Source organism: Equus asinus, chromosome 2 (assembly GCF_041296235.1).
Source record: "Equus asinus isolate D_3611 breed Donkey chromosome 2, EquAss-T2T_v2, whole genome shotgun sequence".
NCBI lineage: Eukaryota > Metazoa > Chordata > Mammalia > Perissodactyla > Equidae > Equus > Equus asinus.
This window is the reverse complement of record NC_091791.1, coordinates 13,398,775-13,426,220: the sequence shown is the minus strand read 5'-3', so window position 1 is coordinate 13,426,220 and position 27,446 is coordinate 13,398,775. Positions and strand designations below refer to the sequence as shown.

The 27,446-nt window shown below is 48.1% G+C and overlaps 2 protein-coding genes across 6 annotated transcripts in view; one reads left to right on the top strand and one right to left on the bottom strand.

Annotated features, from left to right (window-relative positions):
• Nucleotides 1-2,147, top strand: part of DENND10 (DENN domain containing 10) — a 29,333-nt gene extending 27,186 nt beyond the window's left edge. For all 4 annotated transcript variants that reach the window (XM_044749961.2, XM_044749959.2, XM_070482366.1 and 1 more), the window contains one exon: nt 602-2,147. In XM_044749961.2, coding sequence (XP_044605896.1) covers nt 602-778 — 177 coding nt within the window. In that variant the 3' untranslated portion in view covers nt 779-2,147. The remainder of the gene's footprint in view (nt 1-601) is intronic.
• SFXN4 (sideroflexin 4) lies at nt 1,758-26,682 on the bottom strand. Of its 2 annotated transcripts, XM_070482373.1 has the most exons (15): nt 26,504-26,623; nt 25,999-26,215; nt 25,062-25,127; nt 22,271-22,345; nt 21,087-21,113; nt 20,946-21,000; nt 18,523-18,548; nt 17,722-17,775; nt 17,584-17,640; nt 17,399-17,464; nt 16,412-16,490; nt 15,415-15,530; nt 10,858-10,943; nt 8,465-8,582; nt 3,858-4,307 (listed from the first exon to the last, which is right to left on the bottom strand). In XM_070482373.1, exons 2-15 carry the CDS (start codon nt 26,050-26,052, stop codon nt 4,230-4,232), a joined length of 957 nt encoding a protein of 318 aa, XP_070338474.1. In that variant the 5' UTR covers nt 26,053-26,215; nt 26,504-26,623; the 3' UTR covers nt 3,858-4,229. The 2 variants fall into 2 exon arrangements, with proteins under 2 accessions (XP_014704728.2, XP_070338474.1); XM_014849242.3 differs by lacking the exon at nt 25,999-26,215 and having other exon boundaries at nt 1,758-4,307; nt 26,504-26,682.
• Nucleotides 26,683-27,446: the final 764 nt, after the last annotated feature.

Here is a 27,446-nt window from a genome sequence, read left to right as displayed (position 1 = left end):
CAATAGCCAAAAGGTGAAAACAACCCAGATGTCCATCCATGGATGAATGGATAAACAAAATGGTGGTGTATACAGATAGTGGAATATTATTCAGCCTTAAAAAGGAATGAAGTTCTAACATGTGCTACAACATGGATGGACCTTGAAAACCTTATGCTAAGTGAAATAAGCCAGACACAAAGGGACAAATATTGTATGATTCCACTTATACGAGGTACCCAGACTAGGCAAATTAACACTGGCAGAAAGTAGAATGGTGGTTACCAGGGGCTGGGGGGCGGGGAGAAGGGCCTTGTTATTTCGTGGGTACACAATTTCATTTTGGGATAATGAAAATGTTCTGGAAATGGATAGTAGTGATTGTTGCACAACACTGTGAATGTACTTAATGCCATGGAATTGGACACTTTAAAATGCCTCAAATGGTTTTAAAAAAAATTACCCATGATATTGATTTTTCTAAGTTTATTTCATTTTCCCTAATTTATAATAAAGTTAGTCTGATAAAATTTTTTAAATAGCAGGAAGAATTCTATTCAAATCAACAACTATTCAGATTTTTTAATGCTAACATATTGCATATTTTCCCATTCTATTGAAGGATATCTCCCTAAAAACAAGAGAAATCTTGAGCAACCTGGCACCATTTTCAGAAGTTTCGGGTGATGGAGAAAAGCTGGTTCTCAATTTTGAGTTGCTAAAGCAAAGACGATTTCCACCTGCAACGGAAAACTTCCTTTACCATCTGGCAGCAGCCGAACAAATGCTGAACATCTGACCGGGGGCAGGATGCGACACTGCCGGCGGGGAGCAAGCTCGTTCACCGCAGTTATCTATTAACTATGTAAAATACTGAAAGTAGCAAAGAAAATGTTATATTTTTAATGATTTATTTGAAAGTATTAAGATCTGACCTGAAAAAGCACTGAAACATGAAAACACTTCTGATTTCCTCCTCTGATTAGCTTCATGCCTGTATCCATGTTGGACCAAGTGCTGTAACTACCGTATATAACGTTATAGCACGGCCCGGTGTCCTGGAGTAAGAGAAAAAAGCTTGTCAAGTTCTCGCCACATCCCAGCTAATCCGAAAGCCTTCGTTAGTCTAAGTCCCAGTTTGTCTCATTGTGTAGCCACAAACTAATGGTTTATTTTCAGAAAGCTGCCTGAGATTTTGCTTTGTATTCTTCTAGGAAGAACCTTGATTCCTCATGAGGAACTCTACTTTCTGAGCCAAACTACTAAGTTTTCTGCAGAACTGTCTCGAAGATCATTCGAAAGACCCTGCAGTTGCACTTTCTTGTAAAAGAAAAAAAAATTTTTTTTCTTGGCCTTTGAACGTTTTGCCTATATTATGAGGGTTTTGCGTAGATTTTATACTTGAGTAGACAACTTTAATAATGCATATTTATATTGTCACAGGGGTAAGCACTTGGCAAACTTAAACCATTAGTACTCTTAGTTAACCCTGTTGCTAGCAATATTCTTTTGAAAAAGATGCGAGTCCTTACATGGTAGAGTAAAATAAGAAGCCCATTTGAATATAAACGTCTGACGAAACAGCAACTTTATGCAGTTGGGAAGAGAGTGTGAGAATTGACTTCTTGCAAGGGCCCAAACCAGAGGATGTCTTCAGACAGCTTCAGTAAAGTCATGTGGCCACATATGAAGGTAACCATTCTGGTTCAGTTTTGTACCTCTCGCATAATTGGAGACCTAAAAATTGCAAAACAAACATGACGGTCTAAATTATGTACTTGCTATTTTATTGTATGTATTCATATTAATTATGAAAGGTTATTTTACACTCAGTACTGTTGTCCTCAGAAATCTTACCCAGAAAAACATTTGCAAAAAAATCTCGTCTTTATTGGATCTTTCATTTATTCTTGGTGTTAGACGTTTGTTAAGTGAAAATTAAAAATAGCCTCTCCCCCTCCCTCCTTGGGTGGCGGCAGGGGAAGATCTGAAATGAGATGTTTACTAAGGCAAACAATTGAAGATTAAATCTGCACTTTATGAAAATGAATACTAACATCTTTTTCTCCCTTGTTTTTTGTATTACTACATTAGCTAATGATCAAAGTTGTTAAAATTACAAATTTATGATACAGAAATAAAATGAAAATATTTTGATACTCAACAAAGTTTTGGGCCGATGAAGAATTGTGCTCTCTTTTTCTGATTCTCTACACTCCAAACAAAAGAAAAAACCCTTCTGTCACCTGTGGATGCGCAGGAGATTATTAATCCCTGTTTGCAAGTTTAGGGTCCAGGCCCCTCCTCTCCCTGCCCCAGCCCCCCTCCACCCCCACTTCCAAGAGCCGGCTAGCGTCAGTGTCTTCTCCTTTGAAAAGATGCCCTCACATCTCCCTTGTCATCTGTCGGTGGCTGAGCTTTCGCCTGGAGCCTTGACACATTTTCTTCTTTAATTTTGTTTGGTGTAAGCCTGTGGCTATATGGAGCCATCTCATAGATCATTTTTATTGATTTTTGTCCATTTAAGCTATTGTGAAACTCTTTTTACCAAATCTGGAGCTAACCATCCTTCTGGCCGAGGGAAAACTGAAAGCCACGGGTATAGTCTTTGATGATTTGGGGCAGAGTGTGTTGGAAACATTCTCCAGGACACAAATGTTTGGATGCCTAGTGTGTGCTGTGCACCGTGTTGTATCCTGGGGCTTCCTTGATACACAAGACACAGTTCTTGCTCTCATGGCACACAGTTTAGGGGGGCACAGGGTCAGCAAGCAGGCCATTGCACTGCAGTGTGACAAGTACCAGACACCATGTAAGTGCTTTGGGAGCACACAGTAGGAGGACCTAATTCACTGCTGTGAGGCTTCCTGGAGGGAGTGACTGATGTCCAAGGCAGACCTGAAGCATAAGCAGTTTGCCCAAAGCAGAGGGAACAGCTAGTGTGAAGGCCCAGAGAAGAGACCACAGCCCATTTGAGAACTGGATGTTGCTCCAGAGGAAAGAGATGAGTAAGGTAAAGGCTCTTGCCTGCTATAGCAGGGAATTTGGACTTGAGCCTGACACACTGGGAAGCCATTTAAGCCTTTTAAGCAGGTGTGGTTTAGAAGAGCAAGCTGGAGCATGTATTGGAGGGAGCCAGGCGGGGACGAGATGAGTAATACCAGCAGGGGATGCTGTTGGACTGCGCTGGGGTAGTAGCAGTGGCCACGGAGGAGTAAGTTCTAGACTTGAATGGGGGTCGGGAGGGAGGAGTAAGTCAGGGGGACGCTGGTGATCCTGATGCAACTGGGTAAGTGGTGGCGCCATTTCTGGAGAGTGGGAGGGAAGATGGCCTCCAGCGGGCATCAAATGGCATACAGTGCAGGGGAGCTGGATGTGGGCCCAGTGACGGGTCTGAGAACCGGCAGAGTGGCAGTACAGCGCCTGGGCGGAGCATGGGTGAGTGCAGTCTTAGCAGAGAGGGGGAGGAATGAGGCAGGTGACTGAAGCAGTTCAAATGCTACTGGGAAGGAGCAGAGGAGGCTGGAGCCGGAGGGGACATGGAGGCTTCAGAGCAAGGCCCTGAGGACAGGAAGGGATGGCCCCGGCATGGCTGCCCTGGCGTGGAGGAGGGAAGGCTGGCTGTAGTGGCGGGAGCTCAACACATATGGTGCCAGGGGCTTCCGCTGCTGGCCAATGGCCTTTGGCCATTTCACGGTGGAGGAGGCAGGGTTGTTTCCCAGTGAAGAGAAAGAAGGAGCTGGGTGGCGAGTGGTGAAGATTTTAAGTAGTTGTCCAAAACGGGAGTAAGCTAGTAGGGAAATAGGCCTTCTCTGGGGGTCGGAGGCCTCAACAGCTCACCAGAGTTTCATGTTTACCTGGAGATGGGCTAGTGGTTTAATGCCTGTGCCCTGGGCATGGGGGACCCTTCTCCTTTATTTTTTCAAATACTCAACTTTAGACAAGTTTATTAGCAATTTCACAGAATCCTCTCACAGGCTGACGAGCAAATAGAAAATCGAATCGTACACCACCCATCCCCTGAGCAACCCCGTGGGTTGAGTCACACAGAACAGCCTCCCATTTCCTACTTTCATCCAGCTTCCCAATCCCAGGCATGCCGGCCTCGAGATGGTCCTGGTAGGTAGACGCCGTCCCGCGGGTGCAGACACCTCCGGGGTCCAGAAGGCCTCTGGCAGAGTTCTCGAAACGGAAACCTTGTGAAGCGGGTTTTCAAGCAGGAACCAAAGAAATCCACCTCCCACTGCCCCCTACACCCCTCTGTTATAGAAGAGCTCTGGTTCTTGCGTTGCAGACTGAATTTCCTTCTCCAGCATACTGCACTGTATCTGAAAAGCAAAGTTAAATTCTTAATATTTATATTACGAACTTTTCTTGCCTTAGAAGCCAAGTTTAAAAAAACATTTTCAGAAAGCATCTGTTTCATAGTCCAACTTTTTCAAAGATGTCTAATCTATAGCAAAAAACCTAACTTCTTAAAAATTTTCTTACGGAAAACTTCCAATAGAAACAAATGCAGAAAGGATATGATGAACCCTCACATATTCGTCACTCAGCTTTAACCGTTCACTATCGGCCACTCTGACTTCACCAAGCACCTCCCATACCCAGCTGTGGGCTGTTTTTACTGGAGTATTTTAAGGCAATTCCCAGACGTGGCACTTCACCTACAAACACTTCAGTATGAAATTCCAAATGATAAAAACTTTGACATATAACTACTACGCCATTATCACACCTAACAAAATTAACAATAACCCCCAATACCCGGCCACATCTCTAGTCTAGCAGCCGCTGTGCTAGCTGACACTGGCAGGCGGAGGCAACTGATGGAAATGGAGCTGCCCTGTCCAGGTCGCTGAGGGTCCAGACGTGAAAAGCGCTGCAGCCCGTGGTATGTCTGAGGAGATGTCCTAGGCCGGCGCCTAGCCGAATCCCCCACAGCCTCAGGCCCTCTCTGCAAGTGGAGGTGGCCACACAGGCAGGACAGGGAGGTGGGGCCACCACTGGCCCAGGACCACCATTCAGCCACCCCAGTACCCGCCTTGGACCAACAGGGTATTTTCAAGGTCGGCAAATGCCAAGACTTGCTGGCGGGGGCGCAGTGGGGAGAGGAGGCTTCAGAGGGAAGATGGACTCCATTTCCTGCCTCCACTCTGGCCTCTGAGACTCCTGCCCCCTTCAAGCCTTGCATGACCCACCTGCTGCCTTCAGAGTAGAGCCTGCATCCTCAGCCTGGCACTGCAGGCCCCGCCTCCTGGCCCCAAGCATCATACCAGTCACAGTCAGCCACATGTACCTGGGCACTATGGACTCCTCAGCCCTCCTGCACCCTCCACTGGGAATGCCCTCTTCCCTTCCCCAACTCTGCCAGTTCAGATTCATCCATTTCCAAAGGCTACCTCTTCCAGGCTTCCTGGATCAGCTGGCAATTCTCTTCTTTCCCTATCTTCCCATAGCCTTTCAGTCATGTTTACTTTCTATCACGTGACAGTTGTTTCCATATGTGACACATTTTCCTTCCCACAAAAGCCTGTGGCAGAGACTGCCATCTGCCCCCAGTATCTGTGCTCTTCTTCCACAGCAGCGGGATTTCAAATAGGTCCAGAATAAAGACCTCACTCCCCAGCCTCCCACGCAGTAAGGCCTGGGCACATGACTAAGCTCTGGCCACTGTGCCACGTGGCCGCGTGGAATGAGAATGGTGCCATCCCGGACCCTGAGGATGAGGGCTAAACCCTACGGATGCTGGCGTGCTGAGCTGGAAGGAATCCAGTCCTGGAGGAGTCCGAGAGACACAGCTGCGTTAGCTGGACCTTATGTGAATGAGAAATAAACTTCCACTTTGTTCAAGGCACTGCTGTTTTGGATCTCAGTTACAATCAAACAGAATCCTACTGAGCCTTCCTTCTGGGGTTCTCCATCCCGGCCACTGGCATCAGGCCTGAGCCAGAAATCTGGGTGGCCCCTGGATCCCTTTTTCTTCATCACTTTTACCACCAATCTGAATGCTCACAAGTTCTCAACTTGTCCAATTCAAGGATTTCTGTCTAAGTAACGACCGCTGACGTTCTCTGAGCCCCCAGCACCTCCAGCCAGTATATTCCCATAACCTCCCAATGCTCCCAGCCTCCAGGACCGCCTCACCCACAGTGAAGGATCCAGAGCGTGGTATCTCTAAACTACAACCTCAGCCACTCCCCCAGACACACTTGCCTCACTGCCTCCACAATCAAGTTCTGCGACCTTGAGGGGCTTGTGAGGTCCTTCACCGGCTTGAGCCCGGCACCCCTCGCCGTGCCACTCCAGAGCTGAGCAACCTACAGGGGAATTTCCCCTGAGTCTCAGATGCTTCATCTGTAAAAGGGGAAAGACTACCCTGCAGAGTTGTTTTGAAGACAAGAAACTGACTGCCTGACACAGGGCCCAGGACACAGAAGGTGCTGGATAAACAGAAACCACACTGGTTAGAAGTGAGAATACCCTGTAGCTTCCTCTCTCTCACACTCCAGCCATCTGGACCACTCGGAGTGTCCCAGGTGGGCCGTGCCAGAGCAAACCTGCATGCCTGTGTACAGGCTGTTCCCTTTGCCTACACTGCCCCTCCCTGGCACATCCCCGCCACTGCCCCCATCCCAGCCATGCTGACGCTGCCCCTGTTGTGCCCACAACGCCCCTGTGCGGGTCTTTGTTCCACCGCAATCCCACTGCAATCCCACCGCATCTCCAGTGGCCTCTAGTGTGGGAGTCTCTCCTTGCTGGCCGGAGGACCCAAGCACGTCCGTTTAGCCCCAGTGGCTGTCTGACTCAAGAAGGCCAGTGAGTGGCATTGGCCTGTAGTGGGGAACAGAGAATAGTAGTGGTGAAGGGGGAGAGGGCCGCCTCTCATCCTGACCACTGACAGGCTATCCTGGATCCAGCCTCTCCAGAAGATGCGCAACCTCACACCCGCAAGGACCCCAACACAGACAGAGGCCACTAGCTGAGGACCAAAATGATACTACAGAGTAAGGAACCAAGTTACTCCTGACACCAGAAAACGAACCCACTCCCCAGAATGACAAATCCATACGAGACAAACCGGAAAGGGAGGCCTTTCCTTTGCTTGGATCTCCCGAAGACCACTGCTCCATGCTCAGCTGGGCTCTGGGGCTCCCCCACCCCCCACTTCCCCTCTCAAAGCCTGTGGTGGCCACGTGTCACTGCTTTTTCACAGCTGCTCAGCCTCGACCACAACTCAAGGCTGGGACCCTGTTAACTCACTCACCGCTGACCCCAGCACCTAGCGTCCATCCGCCAGGGCACGCCCACAGTCATTGTTTGTGGAATGAATACGAGAGCCCAGATCGCGGTGGTGGGAAATCCCCACAAGATTTAAAGACGTCAATGATCTAACCTAGAGATAAGCCACTCGCTTCACTCTCAGAGCACCAATGCAATGGGAAGGAATTACTGGCAAAAGGATTCACATTTACTGCAATCTTAACGTAACAAACTGTGTTCTAACAAGTAGGCCTGTGAGGATTAAAAATATTTTTTTCTTCTAAAATTTATTTGAATGAGATGCTGTCCACCCCTCCTTCCCCGCCCTTTATGGCCCCCATTGTGAGTATAGCCATTATCTAAATAACTTTAAAACTTCTATGTTAGGTGCTGGTAACGTTGCCTGAATTAATCGTTTTATAAACCTAAACAGAGAATTTGGGTTCTGAACAAGATCACTCCACAAATACCAATGCTTTTGAGGACACGAAGGATTTTTAAGCTTAGTGACAGAAACAAGCATTTGAAATTTTCAGCCAAGAACTGCCAGAAATTGCTAATATCTACTACATCAATCACGTCCTTGACACCAGCAACGCCCTTTTGCAGATACGATTATCTTCATCTCTTTAACAGAGACAGAACCTGAGCCTCAGAGGTTTTCAGTGAATTGACCAAGGTCAGGGAGAAGCTGGGAATCTGAACCCAGGGCGTCTGCCTCATCATAAATTATAAAATATCCCAGCCCACAGAACGGCGCCGTCCAGTACTGCACCCACTCGCCTCATGTGAGTACTTAAGTTAAAACTAAATTGAACTTAACTTAGAATTCAGTTCCTCAGTCACGATGGCCACATTTCAAGCGCTCAACAGCCACAGGTGGCTAGTGGCTTCCACAGTGGACAGCACAGATACAGAACATTTCCATTACTGCACAAAGGTCCATCGGATGGGACATCACCAAAGAATATTATGGAATACTTAAAATATCGCAAGCGTTTTTTTTTCATGCCCCAGAAAAACTTTCGAGACACTGTTAAAAAAAAAAATAGAATCCAAGACTGCACAAGCGAGCTGGGCGATGGGATTATATGTAAATAATGTTGTTTTGTTTTATACTTTGCTAAACTTTGCAGATTTTTTTAGAAGGAGAATAATCTCTTTTACTCTTATCATGAGAGGGGATAAAGTTATATTTTTGAGAAAAGAAGGGAGCGCTTACCCGTCCGGTTTGCGGGAATATACTAAAGGAGACTGGCACCATGAGCCCCATCACCAAGATGGTACAAGACAGCTTTAAGGTCCACAGTGACCATGGATACTGCTGGAAAAACTGGGTCCTGTAAGAGACAAGGGGACAGAGCTTTGTTTAGAGGCTGGCCCTCCACTCCAATGGTGGCCATTGTCTCGCATGCAGCTATAGGCCCACGCCTGGTTCCCACTCACCCAGAGAAGTGGAAACACTAGCAGCTCATGACAGAGCACTTGCTACGCGTCAGGCCCAGGGTTAAGCATTTCACACCCATTTGCCCTTTTTTTTTTTAAAGATTGGCACCTGAGCTAACAACTGTTGCCAATCTTTCTTTGTTGCTGTTCTGCTTTTTCTCCCCAAATCCCCCCAGTACATAGTTGTATATATATATTTTTTTTAGTTGTGGGTGCTTCTAGCTGTGGCATGTGGGACACCACCTCAGCGTGGCCTAACAAGTGGTGCCATGTCTGCACCCAGGATCTGAACCAGCAAAACCCTGGGCAGCTGAAGTGGAGAGCATGAACTTAACCACTCAACCACAGGGCCGGCCCCCCATTTGCTCTTTTGATCCTCCAAAAACCCTATGAGGCTTGTGTTACCATCACCTCCTTTATACAAACAGGAGAATACAGCCACTGACCAGCTCAGTCCCTTGTCCAAAATCCCCCAGCTCAAAAGTGAGAGGTCAGATACTAGAGCCCGTACTCTCCACCTGGGCAGTGCTGACACGCATGTGACATTCTGAGCCTGACCTTTAAGAGTGCAAGAGACAGACTGGGGCTGGCCCCGTGGCCGAGTGGTTAAGTTCGCGCGCTCCACTGCAGACAGCCCAGTGTTTCGCTGGTTCGAATCCTGGGCGCGGACATGGCACTGCTCATCAGACCACGCTGAGGCAGCGTCCCACATGCCACAACTAGAAGAACCTACAACGAAGAATATACAACTATGTACCGGGGGGCTTTGGGGAGAAAAAGGAAATAATAAAATCTTTAAAAAAAAAAAAAAAAAAAGAGTGCAAGAGACAGTGTGGGAAGATGCAAAGAATCTCAGCAAGGAGTCAGAGACCCGGGGTTCTGGGGTCCGGTTGGGGCTCTGCCACAGACTGACCATGTGCTCTCGGGCAAGTCACTTTCCCCTCTGAGCCTTGGATTTTTTCAGATGCAAAAGGGAGCAGTTGAGTCAGGGGAGAGACTGAAGTCACTCCAGCTTGGATACTGTCATGGCTGTGGGATGGCACACGGTCCTTCTGGGCACCCCAAGGCCTTCTGGGAAATGAGGACCATATCTCCCCACCATGCAGCCGGCACCATTACATAGGCCTCAAGAGGCAGACCAGAGGGCCCCAGCTTTCCCAGCAGCCCCAGCTCTGAGGCCAGCCAGAGTGGTTCAGGAAGACCCTGACCGAGAAGTCTCCATATCCATCCAGGTGGATCGACGTGGGAAGTAACAGTTGGCTCGGCACAGGATGCAGCTACTTCCTGAAAACGTGCTCCTTATGTGGTCCTAGCAGAGGCTTCCCAGCTCCCCACGCTGGACAGAGTGGACTGGTCAGCAGCACGCAGGAGACCCCACCTGGGCCAGTAGAATCCTTCCCTAGGAGTTTCTGAACTGAGTGGAAGACGGTCTTTGCCTCCCCTGGGATGGGGAGTGGCTGGCTGCGTGGCTATTTCTCATCAGGACCCTGTGAGGAGACGAGCTGGGAGGTGTCAGGAGAAGCCAATGTGTGGCAGGAGAGAAGGAAGCTGACACCCATGAAGGAGAAGAGAGGGCTGTCTCTGCCCTGGAGCTCCTGCTCAGCCACCACAGGCAACGCTCCCTGCCTGGACCCGGTAATGAAACCAGCACATCTCCCTTCCGTCTAAGCTACTGCAAGTGCGCTTCTCATACTGGCTGATCCCCGGGCCCTCCTCCGCACAGGCCATCTCTTCTTCTCAAAAGGGATGACAGTCTACTGATCCTGGGCCTCTTAAGCTAATTTAACACATGCCTGGCATGAAGGGGAAAGAGGCTTGAGCAATATTCACAGCACCTCCGAGCTGGGAGAACCTGCAGATCATCCAAACTCATCATTCTAGAAGGGCAGAAACCTGCCTCAGCAGGTGCTGGGACGTGCCCAAGAACACAGAGCTGACGAGGACAGGGCCTGGAGCCTTCCAGGTTTGCTGGAATAAGCACACCCGGATTTCCATGCCAGCCCCGAGTCAATCCTGCCATCTTAACTGTGAGGAAGAGAGTTTAGTAGGAAGATTACTGAAGCGACTTCTTCCTGCCCCTCCCACCAAGGTCAGGATTTGACAAGTTTTATAACGATGTTGACTGTCAAAATATTTATTCCTACCCAGGGAGATGAGTGTACCTCTTACCTTTTAAAAAAATAGGAGAAGACTTCGGGGATAAAAGCTGAGGTCCCAAATAGCACTGCTCTGGATGTGGCTGTATCCTTCACAGCCTAGTGGAAATAAAAGAAAGCCGCTTAGCACGTGGAGGAAGATGGTTTCCAGGGATCCTGCAACTCACGACAGAGACAAGCAAACAGCAACTCTCCTTTCTCACTGAGAAAAATAATGCATGTGGAAAGAGGTGGAGGACATGCACAAGTATGGAAGATGGCTGGGGTAGGTGCTGGGACCAACTGGAAACACGATTTACCTCCCCCTGACTCCATAATGGTCTCCATCAGTCCATCAACCATCCCAAACAAAATACTCACGAAGTACAAGCAAAGGCAGCTTATAGACATATCTTTGCTTAGAATCAAATGGAAATCCCCTTGGTGGAAATGCTGGATTTACGACTAAGGACAATGCCATGTTTTCCTTTCAATCTAGGACCCTGCCACTGGCCTCCCTATCCTGAACAGCTCCTCAGTTCTTCCTACCCCTTCCAATGGAGGAATCCTCCAAGAACTCAGCTCCACGTGCACTGGCACGGCATCACACCCACACATAACATGCCCCAGTCCACCCGTACGCATCCATCTTTTGCTTGTGTAATTAAAAGTGTGCTATAAAATTTTATTTTGCACAAACGCGTATGTAGAGTTTGTAACATTTTTGTCATCTTTTCTATAACATACATTACTCTCCATATTGAACATTTAAACATACGCACAAAATCATGTGTCCTCAAGGGCAATGTAAGAGACTTGCAAGGAAAATTTTGATTGTAGATGACACTTGCAAGTCAACTTCAGAATCCAACCCCTGGGTAAGACACAGCTTCACAAACAGCACTGCTCTGCACAGGAAGGACAGACACGCTCCACCATTCCCTCCCCCTAACTCCATTCCTTCCACTTCCAGTGTCCCCTGACTTTGCTACAGCCTACCTTCCAGACTCCTCTCCTGAGCCTGGCAGCCCTGCTCTCTCCTTCTCACGCTAACGCTCAGCCCATCAGATCGCCTGCAGGGAATGCCTCTCCCCTATGAGGACAGAGGGAACCATGGAGGGCAGCTCTTAAAATCAACTTTCAGGGGCCAGCCCGGTGGTGCAGCGGTTAAGTGCACACATTCCGCTTTGGCGGCCCGGGGTTCGCTGGTTCAGATCCTGGGTGTGGACATGGCACTGCTTGGCAACCATGCTATGGCAGGCATCCCACATATAAAGTAGAGGAAGATGGGCATGGATGTTAGCTCAGGGCCAGTCTTCAGCAAAAGGAGGAAGATTGGCAGCAGTTAGCTCAGGGCTAATCTTCCTCAAAAAAATAAATAAATAAAATAATAAAATAAACTTTCAGGAATGTTAAATAAAATTGCTTGACTTCAGGAAGAGAAAAGTGGCTGCTGAGTGTGCTGTGTTTCAGCGTCAGTGGGGTGAGGCCAGCCTCTCCCTGTCTGTCTTGTGTGCCAGGGGAAGACACTCCAAACCAGACATTGTCACAAGGAAGCGTTACCATTTGCGACTGGGTGGCTTACAAGTCCAGTCAAGAGAAAACAACATGGACCAGGCTCCTGAAATCTGATCAAAGGTGCCCTATTACAATCAGATATTGCTGGTTACGCAGTTTCTGAAATTTTAGCCAAAGAAAATAAACCTTTCGGTGACAGGGAAACGATAAAAGAACACTCATGCTTACGCACAGTTGCAGACACTTCATTCTTAAGAGAAAGATAAACTTTTTTTTTTTAAAGGAGACCATCAAACCTTTCTTTTACCCTAAATGGGCCTTCCTGCAAAAAACGAACTTTCTCCTGGTGAGAGGGTCTAGGTATCTCGATAGCCAGCAGGGCCTGAGGCTGCCTCCGCAACGGGAGGCTGAGCGTTCCTGGAGAGAAGGGACTCTGACTGCTGAGGGTTTGGGCCTCAGTGCCTGGCACAGAGCCTGGCGGGCCGGAGGTGCTGAGGAACACCGTGTGGAGGCAACCTGTGCTCTCACTCTTCTCTCCAGCTGCGTCAATAATTCACAGCAACGCTAATGCCCTGCAGTTAACGCTGAGTTGAAGAGAAACGCAAACACCTGTCCACACAAAGAGCTGCCCATGAATGTTCAGAGCAGCATTATTCATAACGGCCAGAAACTGGACTCAATCGAAATACCCATCGCCTGGGGAGTGGATCAGCAAAACTATGGTACATCCATACGATGGAATACAGCTCAGCAATAAAAAGCAACCAACTACTGATAGATGGCACAGAGGATGGACCTCGGAAGTGGAAGAAGCCAGACACAAAAAACTACTGGATGATTCATTTATAAGACACTTCTAGAGAAGGCAAAACTATGAAGACACAAAGCAGATGGGCATTTCCCTGGGGCTGCGGGGTGGAAGCGACTGTAAAAGGGCAGGAGGGAAATGTTTAGGGTGATGAAAATTTTTTTGTTTTTTGAGGAAGATTAGGCCTGAGCTAACTACTGCCAATCCTCCTCTTTTTGCTGAGGAAGACTGGCCCTGAGCTAACATCCGTGCCCATCTTCCTCTACTTCATATGTGGGACGCCTACCACAGCATGGCTTTTGCCAAGCAGTGCCATGTCCACACCCGGGATCCAAACCGGCAAACCCCGAGCCACTGAGAAGCAGAACATGCGCACTTAACCGCTGCGCCACTGGGCCAGCCCCCTGAAAATGTTTCTTTTTTTTTTTTAAAGATTTTAGTTTTTCCTTTTTCTCCCCAATGCCCCCCAGAACATAGTTGTATATGCTTTGTTGTGGGTCCTTCTAGTTGTGGCATGTGGGACGCTGCCTCAGTGTGGCTTGATGAGCAGTGCCATGTCCATGCCCAGGATTCGAACCAACAAAACACTGGGCCGCCTGCAGTGGAGCACGCGAACTTAACCACTCGGCCACGGGGCCGGCCCCTGAAAATGTTTTAACATTGGACTGTGGTGATGGTTGCGCAACTGTTACAATTTACTAAAATTCAAACTATATCCTCACAATGGGTGACGTTTATAGTATGTCAGTTATGCCTCAATAACGCTGTTAAAAACATCCCTTTAGGGTGGTTCCTTAGGCAGAGAACCTTCATTTCAAAAAGGAGGTATTTTATTTCTGGCAGCAATTTCTCCCCTGGTTACTTGTAATTAGCATGTCCCTACTGTAATTCATTTAGAAAGGCGGACACCATTTTCAGACTTGCTACTAAATGGTCCGGTAGAAATATGGTAGCAGCAATCCGATGGTTTATAGTTCAGCTTTGTGAATCACTGGTAGGGTTTAGAGTAACATGTTTCATGAGCCGAATAATGATGAATTTACCGGCTGAGTGAGAAGCCATCTTTTCTGACCTCCTCCTCCACCGACATGTGGGCAGAAGGATGTCTAGCCGGCTCAGGGAGTCCCCTTGAACGCTGATCCTGCGAGAAGCTGGCACAGCCTGTGCTTTGAATCAGGGGCTGTTCCACGCTGCTCCTCAGGCCATTTGCAAACAACTGCCTCACATGACAATTCTTTGGCTAAAGCACTTCTCAGAGACCAAAAAAGATCTCACCTGCTGAAAATATATTTTTTTTAAAAAGTCCACACCCAAAATGAAACTACCATAGGCTATTCCAGGTTCTTAGAACTGAATGCACACAGAAGCCACTGTGTTGAATTAAGCAAAAGAATATACTATTTAATGATAAAACTTATTAAAAACTAAGGTCTTTTAGAAGAGCTCTGGTCAGAGCCCTGGATTTCCTTAGGCCATCCTTGACAGCAAATTGGTCCTTAAAGATGAGGACTATATGAAAATCTGCTGTGAGGTGGAGAGGCAGGGCTTCTCTTAAACCCAGAGAGGGTGTCCACTGACTTCCAGGAGTACAGAGCAGACTGGGAGGGTAGAGGCTGGGCTTGCAGAACAAGATCTCACACTCAGAGAGGGGCCTAGCATTTGGCGGAGGCCCATCTGTAATGGTCAGTCTCACGCGTCAACTTGGCTAGGCTATCGTCCACAGTTACTTAGTCAAACACTAATCCAGGTGTTGCTATGGGGCTGTTTTGTAGATGTGGTTAAAATCTACAATCATATGACTTTAAATAAAGGAGACTACCCTCCATAGTGTGTATGGGTTGCATCTCCACCAGTTGGAAAGCCTGCAGAGCAAAATCTAAGATTTCCCAAAGAAGAAATTCTGCCTCAAACTTAGCATCTGCTCCTGAGTTTCCAGCTTGCCAGTCTGCCCTCCACATTACCAAATTACCAGCCCTATGACTGCATGAGCCAATACTCTATCTATCTATCTATTTATCTATCTATCTATCTATCATCTATCTATCTATCCATCTCTGATTGGTTCTGTTCCTCTGGAGAACCCAGACCAACGTGCCATCTTTGAAACATCAGGATACAAAATGTAAAATCTCTCTCTCAGCATAATGAGGGAAGACAGGATAGGAAAGGTGGAAAGGAGACATGAATTTGTTACCAGCTCTCAAACAGAAAATTCAACTCTTTACCCAAAAGGCAAGTGGCTACGGCTCCATAGAGTCCCCCTACCTTTGTCCCGGCTTTTCTGGAATAGCCTATGACATTGCCTTCCTTGTCCATGACCTCAATCCCTCGCGAGGGCTCAAAGCTTCGGGATGCAATAACATTCACTGCACTGACCTGGGCTGTGGATGTAAAGAAGAGAACACACAATAGAGGGATGAGTTTTGGTCCAGCGAAGGGACATCTTTTCTGGTGTCAGCCTCTTTCCTGCTGGCTGTACTTGCCTGCCCCCTGGGTGGCTGACATGTGAGAACCAAGCTCTCTCCTGGGGCTGTGGAGCTGGGGTCAGAACGGCTGGCGACTCGGTCTTGGATCCTGAGTCCAAGTCAGCACGAGGTTGCAGCACCCCTGAAAGTCCAGCCCGGCTCCCTGACAGGATTCCAGGAAAAACCCTGGGATCCTTGAAATATGCCCCCATCTTTGTTTAAGCTGATTTGACCAGGTTTCTGTAACATAATTTTACAGATTTACCACTGACAGCATTCTGCCAACCCTTCAAATGGCTACGATTCCCAAACCCAAATTTGGAGTGTGAACTAGTGAATCTGCAGGCTGGCAAACTGCAAACGGTGAGTTAGCGCCTCTGCCACTCCCTCTGGAGTCAGCCCGCCGGCTGGAATCACTTACACCACCACTTCTTCCAGTGTGACCCCAGGAAAGTAACTTAACCTCCCCCTGCCTCAGTCTCCTCATCTATAAATGGGAATAACACTTCCTATCCATAAGTTGTTGCAGGATTAAGTAAACTAATACATGCAGAAGGCTTGTACGATAGTCTTTAACACGTAATTTGTGTTTCCGAGTTTGTGTTCATCCTTTGGCAACTAAAGCACTATCTACAGAGAAAACGTCACCCTTCAAACCAAAGACTTAATCTGGGCCTGGGGGTCCCGACAAGCTGCAAATGGAGGCTATCATCAGCCACGATGTGGCCAAGGGACCTGGGTGTCCCTGAAGATGGAGGAAGGCTCAAAGATGACAGAGACGCATGCTTCCTGCTTACTGAGAAAGACGACGGGCAGGGCCTTTCTCGTCAAGATGTTATTCAGCGAAAACCTCAACTGGAGGAAACGAGGGAGTAACTAGAAAATAAAAGAGAAAAATCATTATCGACGGGACCAAAAATCAGCTGCACAGACGCCACAGCAGAGAGCTGGCACCGAGCTCACTCCCAGGACGGCGGGACATGGCAGGTGCTCGCCGTGAGGGCTTTAATTCTTGCAACACTGTGGTGCCTTCTCTGATCATCAGAGGAAGCCACGGAGGCTCAGAGAGGGCACCTAACTCGTCCAGAGTCACTGAGCCGTCAAGGCTGTGAGCCAGATGAGCCAGGCCTCCCTGACTCTAAAATCTACCTTTTTAACATGTAATTAATGTACAAATGTAATTAAAATCTACATTTTAACATTTTGGATGTCCTGACATCCAAAGCAATGTACAAGTTGTATATTTGTATGTACAAATATATATACATATATAGACAATGTATATTTCTATAGCATAAATTTATTTTATAAGAAGATAGTATTGAGCACATGCCTAGAAACTTGGAATATTCACATGATTATGGGAGGGGCGAAAGGATTACAGGTGACTTGTATTTTCTTCTTTATGTCTTATACTTTCTAAATTGTTTAAGTTGGAACATAAATTTGTAATCAGAATAAAGTTGTATTTTTTTTTAAAGATTGGCCCTGAGCTAACATCTGTTGCCGATCTTTTTTTTTGCCTCCGTCTCCTCCGCAAAGCCCCCCAGTACATAGTCGTATATTCCAGCTGTGAGCACCTCTGGTTGTGGCATGTGGGACGCCGCCTCAGCGTGGCCTGATGAGCAGTGCCATGTCCGCACCCGGGATGTGAACCAGTGAAACCCTGGGCTGACGAAGTGGAGAGCGTGAACTTAACCAGTCGGCCATGGGGCCGGCCCCAGAATGAAGTTTTTTTGATTCTGAGGAACGAAAAAGAGTCAACAGATTTTTAAAATACCTACTCCAAAAAAGGTTGAAGAAGCAATTACTCCTGTTCCTAGTAATATACTCTCATACGGCTGCCGATTCTAAGGAAAAGCAAAAGTACATATTTAGCAAATGCCACAGTTTTACCCAGTAAGGACAATTAAACAAAGAAAAACTTCAGATATGAAACTGCGGACCCTCCAGGCCTCGCAATACTCACGTAACTTGCATTTCCGTTGATGATGTTGAACGCCGTGGTGTAGGTATAGAAAGAAACCTGCAGCAAGACAGGCAAATAAGTCACACTTTGGTTCCAGTCAACAAAATTCAGTAACCATGAAACAGAAATAATTGCTACCTGAGGTAAAATCATGGACTTCAGATTTTTTACTGACAGCAGCGACAAAAATACCTTTAAAAAAATAAAGTAGAGTTATAAGTGTTTTGGGGGAGGGAGAGCTCGTAGGAGCAAAGAACTTCCCAGGGGAGAAGCAGAGCCAAGCCCCCCAGGAGCTGGGACAAGGGGAGGAGGGTGTGGACCCGGGGGGGCCACTGGTCAGTGGGCAAGTGATGCTGAATGAGCACCCAGTGGGCACCGGGCAAGCCCAGGAGCACAGCGGTCCCTGTCTCCAAGACCTGCAGTGGAGTGGGGCAGCTGAGAAGCATGCACTTGCCAGGGGACGCACACACAGGGCAGATGTGGAAGAAGTGACGGAGAAGTAATGTCACTTTGTCAGAGCACCTTGTAAGAGCCAAGGTGGGAAGGCCTGGCTGGGAGACAACTCCAGGTCCCAGGTGAGGGCTTGTACTGGGAGAGGGCTTGGGGAGAGAAGGTGACGGACAGTTACGTGGGCTTGTGGCAGGGAGCAGGTCTTAATTCACCCATCTCCTCGGGAGTGCTTTGCGCACAGTAGGTGTTCAAAGAGAGGATGACCTTGTGACACTCTGGACCTTCAAGAGGCCCAGGTGCCCAAATGGATAAGTGGGAGGTGGGACTACATGAATAGAAGACATGGGTCAGAGGTGGGGGTCCATAATCATCTATCAGGCAGTCACGGGACAGGGGTGGGAGCCGGAGGACACTGCCGCCAAGGTTATGGGATAGGTGGACATCTTCCTAAACTCCTGGTTTCGTAATGGTGAGTAGCAGCTTACTCACCATGGGCGCCGTGAAAGGCAGGAAAGCTGGCAAAGAAGAGAAGAGGGTCAGTGACTGCAGCTGCTGAGGCAGAGAGAGGCTGGAAAGGGGCACCATTTTTTTTTCTAACAAAAATAATAACTATATATGGCATAAATTTAAAACAGCACAGTACAGGGACCTGACAAGGCTCCCTCCAGCCTTCCTGGTACTTCTTACAGAAGGCAAGCGGTCATTTGCTCCAAGTTACTTGTTCATCCTTCCACATGAATTGAATACATCTGGGATACCGTGATTTATAATAAGAAATACAGTCACAAGCCTCATAATGACGTTTTAGTCAATGGCGGACCGTATATGCAACAGTGGTCCCATAAGATTAGTACCATATAGCCTAGGTGTGTAGTGGGCTGGACCATCCAGGTTCGTGTAAGCGCACTCCATGATGTTCTCACAAGATTGCCTAATCAGGCATTTCTCAGAACGTATCCCTGTCACTAAGTGACGCATGACTGTATATATTTGCTCCTTGTCCCTGTTCCCAGCACAGAGATCCCCAAACCTTTGGAATTTACTGAGAAGACTGATAATGTTGAAAGGAGTATCTTTTGTTATTCACAATAAGCCCCTTTCAACCACACCTGAGATAATAAGGTGACTTTTAGAAAGCCCCTGAGGATAAGGGCTGGTTGCCAGGGGAACCAACCAGGTGATTACTCGGTTGGAACTTTCAGCTCCCCCACCCCACCTCCAAACGACCAACTGAGGTGAGATGGGCTGGAGGGTGGGCTAATCACCAATAGTCAATGATTTAATCAGCCATGTGTATTAATAAAACCTCCACTTTGGGCCAGCCCGGTGGCGCAGTGGTTAAGTTTGCACATTCTGCTTCCGTAGCCTGGGGTTCGCCGGTTTGGATCCCGGGTGCAGACATGGTACCACTTGGCAAGCCATGCTGTGGTAGGCGTCCCACACAGAAAGTAGAGGAAGATGGGCAAGCTGTTAGCTCAGGGCCAGTCTTCCTCAGCAAAAAGAGGAGGATTGGCAGATGTTAGCTCAGGGCTAATCTTCCTCCAAAAAAAAAAAGCCTCCACTTATAAATACTAACTGGCATGGTCTGGAGAGCTTCTGGCTTGCAGGGCACTGTAGGTGCTGGGAGGGCGGCGCGCCTGAAGAGGGCAGGAAGCTCCACACCCCGTCCCCCATACTTTGCCCTATTCATCTCTTCCACCTGGCTGTTCCGGAGTGGTATCCTTTCATAATATAATCTGTATTATCTGGTAAGTAAACTTGTTCTCCTGAGCTCTGTGAGCTGTTCTAGTGAACTAATTGAACCCAAGGACAGGGTCACGGGAACTCTAGTTTACAGCAGGTTGGTCAGAAGCACTGGGGACAACCTGCACTTGGGACTGGCGTGTGAGGTGGGGGCAGTCTTGTGGGCCTGAGCCCTTAACCTGTGAAATCTCATGCTAACTCCAGGTAGACACATCAGAACCAAGTAAAAATTGTAGGACTCCCAGCTGGTGTCACAGAATTGATGGGTGTGGGAAACACCCATTCATCGGGCATCAGAAGTGAAGTATTAAGAGGAGAGTGTGAAGAAGAGAAATAAGAGTATTTTTCTTTCACAACATCTATCAGGACATACGAAAATTCTCACTCTCTCTCTCGCTCTCGTAAACACACAGCACTTCTCTATACATATAGGATCACTATACACTGTTAGTATTTCATTTTTTTTCTCCTTAATACTAGTTCCTGGAGATCATTCACTCATATTAGCATGAAGGATTTACTACACTGCTTTTTTTTTTGGTCAGGAAGATTTTTTTTGGTGACAAGTGGTATAGGTCTGCCCCCGAGATCCGAACCTGAGAACCCGGGCCGCCAAAGCAGAGCACACTGAACTGAACCACTACGCCACGGGTCCAGCCCCTACCTCACTCTTTTTAATGAATTATTTAACTAGAGTCTGAATTGTTGGATATTTATGTTGTTACCAGTTTCCTATTTATAATATAGAGAGAATTTAATATTTGGAAGGACCCTATACAATCATGGATTTTATTCCCCTCATTGTAGTTAAGATACAAGAGAGAGAATACCAAATGGAATGCCTAATTCTAGCACCTAGGAACCATCAGTGAAATAATTGGCTCTGTTCGCTGGGACATGATGGAGCAGGGCGGGATTCACCCCCAGGCCTGTCCCACCACTCCCAAAGCCCGGATCTTTCCACAGGACTGGACACAGCTCTGGGCCTCAAACCTGCTCTTCTCCACTTTCCACCCCAGATCCTGCCAACATTCTTTTTAAATCTTTTTAAGACTCATCATCAGAAATCCTTCTAGGAAAAAAAAAAATTAAAATAAGGCAGGCAGAGTTTTGCAACTGTTCCAAACCATGTCTTCCCAACCGACTTCTGAAAATTAGAATCGACTCACCTGAAGGTCGAAAAGGAACGGGGATCAGTTTGCTGCTGTCAGGATGCACGGTGGACTTCAGAAGGGTAGACACAAAGGTTAGTCTGACCTTTGGTTTTGTTCTTTTAGGAGACTAAGAATCAGGAAGGGGCTGAAACTTACCAGACTTCTCTTCCAAGCTTCTTGTATCTAAAAAGAGAAAAAGAAAGCCATAGCTTTTGAAGGTGGTGTGGCAGCGAACGAAATCTCCTCTCCGTTGCCATTTCTGGAGCTGCCTTGCTCTGCCTTTCAGTGATGGCCAGAACTGTTCTCTATCATGTGGACAGAACAAATCGAAATAGAATCAAATGAATCAAACGAACAAATGAACTAACCAGCAAAGAGATGATCCACATAAAGTAAACAACCAGAACATGAAAAAGTCCTCAGTCTCTGACTTTGGAGAGAACTCGAGGCCGACACCCGCCCTGCCCCTCAGGTGAGTCCTGGATCTGGCCTGCCGCTGGCTCAGAGCAGAGAGGCTGTGTGCAGACCACACACCACGGCGTGAGCCAAGTCACTTGCAACAAAGCCAGGATGTCAGCCCAAAGGCCCCAGAGAAGTTTTCAGAAAAATCAAGTTAACTGTATGAGCTTTCCCCAGGCTGCTGCATGGGACTGATGTTTGGCCTCCAGAAAGCCCCACACATGCAAGACAGATAACAAGTACTTGGTTTGGGTCTTTGGGCAGGTTGCAACCCTACCCCAGAATGCTGCCTCGAATGGGAGATAGATTCTGACTTCGGAGGCCTGCCTGGATTCTAGACTTTGCCAGGGGGTTCAAGGAATCGGCTATGGAGGATCCTCCCTCATACCCATTGCATAGGAGGAACCCCATGCTTTTTTCTCCTTAATAGTAGTTTCTCCTACTAGCATCTAACACTAATCTGGTTTATGAGAAGGAATTCTAACACATTTCAAAAACTAACCCAGGGGCTGGCCGGTGGTGCAGCAGTTAAGTGTGCACGTTCCGTTTCGGCGGCCTGGGGTTCGCCGGTTCAGATCCTGGGTGCAGACACGGCACCGCTTGGCACGCCATGCTGTGGGAGGCATCCCACACAGAAAGTAGAGGAAGATGGGCACGGATGTTAGCTCAGGGCCAGTCTTCCTCAGCAAAAAGAGGAGGATTGGTAGCAAATGTTAGCTCAGGGCTAATCTTCCTAAAAAAAAACTAACCCAGTTTTGAAAAGCAGATCCCCTGGGCAGTGTTTACAATGACAAAATTCCACTTGATTTCAGATCACGCAAGCAGAATCACCTGAAGGCACCGCGCCCAGCCTTGACCCAGGCACACGCGGGCACACATACCCTTTGGTCCTCCACGTCATGTCTGGATGCATCTTGATTTGTTAACAATAGTTGCCTCGATTTTTCTATTTTTTCCTATAATCAGATATAAAGAAATCAAGCCATGATCTCAACATCGTTCAGACTGGTCCAGATACAGGAATCACATGTTCATTGTCACCTGATTTCAATACAACATGTAGCCAAGACTCTCTACTCTGGGTCTCCGTTAGGACAGTCCCGTGTGTCATTCAGATTTAGACCCCTGGCTTCTTAGATCCAGCAGCTTGCCCACTGGTGCTGCCATCTGTCCCCATTCCTCTCTGATGTCCACTGTCTCAGTGAACCATACACCATCCGCCTGGCTGTGCCAGTCAGAAACCTGCAAGTCCCTGCTCTCCCACTCACCCCCACATCTAGTCAGTTCAGCCTTATTTCCTCTCTTCTTTTCTATTTAATTTGAGAAAAAAAATGAAATATAGAAAATACAAAGAATGATTACATGCTCATAATCCCCTCACCCAGAGTTAACAACAGTAAACATTCAGTTATATGTGCTTCTCAATTTTTTTCCAAAAAGAGCCACCACCCCCAGTCTCATTTCCCTCCCCATCCTATCAGAGGGAAACACTGTTATGAGTTCAAGGTATAAATTTCCAGTCCCTTTTTTAATATTTATACATACACGAATACATATGTCCATAAACAAATATGTAGTATTGGTTTTTTATGTTGTAATTTGCATAAATGCTGTATTTATGTATCTTCCTTTTCCACTAAACGTCACAGATGTTTTTCCACTTATCATAAATATTGCATGTTTCCACTTAATATCATATGTTGATAACTAGATCACTTTTTTTTTTTGAGAAAGATCAGCCCTGAGCTAACTGCTGCGAATCCTCCTCTTTTTGCTGAGGAAGACTGGCCCTGAGCTAACATCCATGCCCATCTTCCTCTACTTTATATGTGGGACACCTACCACAGCATGGCTTGACGAGCAGTGCCATGTCCGCACCCTGGATCTGAACTGGCAAACCCCGGGCCGCCGAGAAGCTGAATGTGCGAACTTAACCGCTGCACCACCCGGCTGGCCCCTGGATCATCACTTTTAACAGCTAATCAGTATTCTGCTGTATGAACATACCACACACTATTTATCTATTTCCCTGCTGATGGGCACTCAGATTGTTTCTTGTTTCTCTCTACTGTGAACAAGGCTGTGTGGAAGGCCTTGAGCACAAGGATGGGAGTGTCCCTTTGGCTCTGGCCCTGAGGATCATTGCAGGTGACAGGGTATCTCCTCCTCTTCGTCCCTTAGCCACACCTGGTTCAAACCCTCATCTTTCACTTGGACAATTAAGCATTCCCTGAACTGATCACCTTGCCTACAGTCTGGTCCCCTCTGGTTACTCGCCACTTGGCCAGCAAAGACACCCTCTGAAACAATAACCTCACCACTGGCCCTGTCAGCTGAGCGCAAACCCTTCTCGTCCGCATGGCACCGAACGCCTTTCAGGAACTGCCTGGGGTCGGCCCAGTGGCGCAGCAGTTAGGTGCCCACGTTCTGCTTTGGCGGCCCAGGGTTCGCCGGTTCAGATCCTGGGTGTGGACATGGCGCCGCTTGGCAAGCCATGCTGTGGTAGGCGTCCCACATATAAAGTAGAGGAAGATGGGCATGGATGTTAGCTCAGGGCCAGTCTTCCTCAGCAAAAAGAGGAGAATTGGCAGCAGTTAGCTCAGGGCTAATCTTCCTGGAAAAAAAAAAAAAAACAAACCCCAGGAACTGCCTGGTTCCCCCCTTGAAAAGCTCCAGTGACTGGGCGACCTGCTCTCCATCCAGGACTTTGCGTACACAGGTATACCTCTGAGATACTGCAGGTTTGGTTCCAGACCACTGCAATATAGTGACTCACACGAATTTTTTGGTTTCTCAGTGCATATAAAAATTTATGTTTACACTATACTGTAGTCTATTAAGTATGCAATAGCATTATGTCTAAAAAAGAATGCATGCACCTTAATTACAAAACATTTTAGGGCCAGCCTGGTGGCACAGCGGTTAAGTGCGCACATTCCGCTCCAGTGGCCCGGGGTTCGCCGGTTCGGATCCTGGGTGCGGACATGGCACTGCTTGGCACACCATACTGTGGTAGGCGTCCCTCGTATAAAGTAGAGGAAGATGAGCATGGATGTTAGCTCAGGGCCAGTCTTCCTCAGCGAAAGAGGAGGATTGGCAGCAGATGTTAGCTCAGGGCTAATCTTCCTCAAAAAAAACCAAAACAAAACATTTTATTGCTAAAAACTGCTAACCACCATCCAAGCCTTCAGCAAGCCGTAATCTTTTTGCTGGTGGAGGGTCTTGTAAAAAATGCAGTATCTGTGAAGTGCAATAAAGCAAAGAGCAATAAAAGGAGGTACTAGTCCCCGCTCCCTCTCCGCCTTCCCTCAACACTCCTCCTGCCCCGGACAGAGGGAGGCGTTTCCTCTGTTGCTGACTCCTGGTACTCCCACCCCTAGAGCTCTAGGTCAAAGTCTGTGACTAGCTTTGCCAGTGTGTCTTCCATTATCAGGGGGTTTCTGATCCCCTTTGAACCACCAGCACCCGGCCTGGGGCTTGGTGTTACCTGTTAAATGGATGTCTGCTTTTATGTATCACCCTTCCAATCTAACAAGCTCAGTCGGAAGGAATACAAACATGATAATATTTATGGATTCTGTTATTTCAACTGCTTTCCAAAGGGACACACAGTCATCATGTTTCAGAATAAAATGTGAAATTCATTATCTCTGAAAACAAGAAAATACTTACAATTGAAAGGACCAGATTTGTAGGATCCAATAATTCCATCCACTGAAGAAATCTTTGAACAAAAGACTTAAGAGGGGGAAAAGCGCCAGAGAGGTTAACGGCAGCAGAAAAACAAAGATTTATGGTAATAATAACGGGTAACATTTCTTTTGGACCCTAAGAGGGCCCTGGACTGTGATCTGCCTTCTACCTACAGCATCTCCTGGAATCCTTACAACATCCCCATTTTACAGGTAAGGAAACTGAGGCTTAGAAGGGCTCAAGACGGTATTCAAGGAAACTCAGCCAGGAAATGACTCAGTAGCCTGTCCTCTTAACCACTCCAACATCAAATTGCTTTTGAGGTTTAAAAGCCTACACTTAGGGCTCAAATGGGCCTACGTTCATTTCGCACATATGACCTTAAAGCAACAACCCAGAAAGGTCTCAGAATCTGTTTCTCACCTCTCAGGGTTGGTGCAAGGCTTAACTCCAGTCATAAGCAACCCCATACCCCAGCGAGGCCTCCATATAAGGCAGCTTGGTTCCCATGTGGAGAAAGAAGGCATGGTTTGCTTCAAAAAACCCCCAAAGTTTGCAGCGGTTCTAGCTTTGAGGCTCGGCTCTGCTGAGGCAGCTGGAGCTCCCTGTGCCTTCTCAACTTCACCACCTCAAAAAACCAGGCTAGGCCCTACTTCACGTAAGAGAACACCCTAGCATTGTGCTGTCCCATTAGTCACATGTGGCTATGGAGCCCGGGAAATGTGGCCAGGCCACATCGACGGGCCCCATGTGTAAACTACACACCGGATTCTGGAGACTGTACAACAAAAGGATGTAAAATACTAATAATTTTTTATATTGATTACATATTGAAATGTTAATATAAATGTTAATATTTTGTATGAGGATAAATACAATTTATTATTATAAATTAATTTCAGCTGTTTCTTTTTACCTTTTTTAATGCGGCTACTAGAAAATTGTAAATTGCCTGTGTGACTCCCATCATATTTCTATGGACACGGCCTGGAGGCGGGGTCTGTGTTACTTCCGGTCCACCCAGGCTTCCCACAGCCCCGAAGTCTCGCTCTCTGACTGGCTGAGCGTACCGAGGTGGGGAGGCTGGGGCCTCCTGGGACCTCTTCCTCTCCAACCTGATGCTCAGCAACAGCCTAGGCAGCAGAGTGCACACACTTGCGAGGGGGCACTGCTTCTCAGGGCGATCTGAGGGTGACCTTGTGGCGACCCTCCCTAGCCAGGCCTGGGGCAGGGGTGACACACAGTAACAACTGTGGCCGCCGGCATCCGGCAAGCTTGGGTTTCCCCTCCGTCCCTTACTGGGGTCTAAGGAAAGGCGAGTGGTGCGACCACGTGGCCTGCCCAAGGTCACCTGGGCCAGCCGGCGACTCCCCGCGGCGCGGCACGCCCTCCCCGCCCCCAGCCCGCGGCCCGGGCCGTACTTGGCGTTCCGTGATCCAGAAGCGCACGTTGGGCTCCATGCGGGCAGCGGCGCTGCTGCACCCGGGAGCCGCCTGGCCCCAGCGTTTCCTCCTCCTCCTGGGACCTACGCAATGGCGGGAGACGCCGCCGCCGGACCAGCCACGGAGGAGGAGCCGGGCGGCGGGCCCCGCCCCGGGCGCGTGCGCGCCCCCTGTTCCCGCTCCCGGGTTTCGGCACTCCGGCTCGTGGGTGTCACCACCGGCCAGCGCCACCGGGTCCCACGCCTTCATCCCCGGTCCCCGCGCTCCCCCTGTTCCCGTGAGCCCACCCCTCCCACAGACCCGTCTTTCCAAACTTGCTCCTTCCCTAAGGGTAGCCGCTTCCAGGCCCGGGGGGTGGGGGGGGGGGGGGTGGGGGGGGAGCTGGGGCTGGGGGGGTCACCTAGGGGAACCCCCATATTTCAGTACACGCCGAGAACACCCCACATCTTACGGGGAGCACGGGCGCGCCCAAGATTTGTACGTTACCCTCGAAAATCCCTTCAATTGCCCTAAAAGTTGAGTGTATATGGTATTGGGGATGTTAGGACCAGCTACATAATTTTCGCAGCCTTGTAAAAAATGAAAATGTGGTGCTCCTTATTAAAAAAGAGATGAAGAATTTCAGAAAGTCTGGGGGCCAGCCCGGTAGCATAGTGGTTAAGTTCTGCACCCTGCTCCTGCTGCCCAGGTTGGAATCCCAGGCAGGACCTACCCCATTCATCAGTCATGCTGTGGAGCTGTCCCACATACAAAATAGAAGATGAACACAGATGTTAGCTCTGTGCAAATCTTCCTCAAGCCAAAAAAAGGGAAGATGGGCAGCGGATGTTAGCTGAGGGAGAATCTTCCTTACCAAAAGAAAAGAATTTCAAAAAGTCAACATTAGAGCATTAAACCAAAACCTGGGCCTTCTAAGTGTGGG

Coding starts and splice junctions, on each gene's coding strand:
- SFXN4 (XM_070482373.1), bottom strand. CDS start 26,052: ATGATGGGAGTCACACAGGCAATTTACAATTTTCTAGTAGCCGCATTA. Junction 21,001..21,086: donor AAGCTTGGAAGAGAAGTCTG/GTAAGTTTCAGC, acceptor ACCCTTCTGAAG/TCCACCGTGCATCCTGACAG. Junction 17,641..17,721: donor AGTCCATGATTTTACCTCAG/GTAGCAATTATT, acceptor GTCTTGCTGCAG/GTTTCTTTCTATACCTACAC.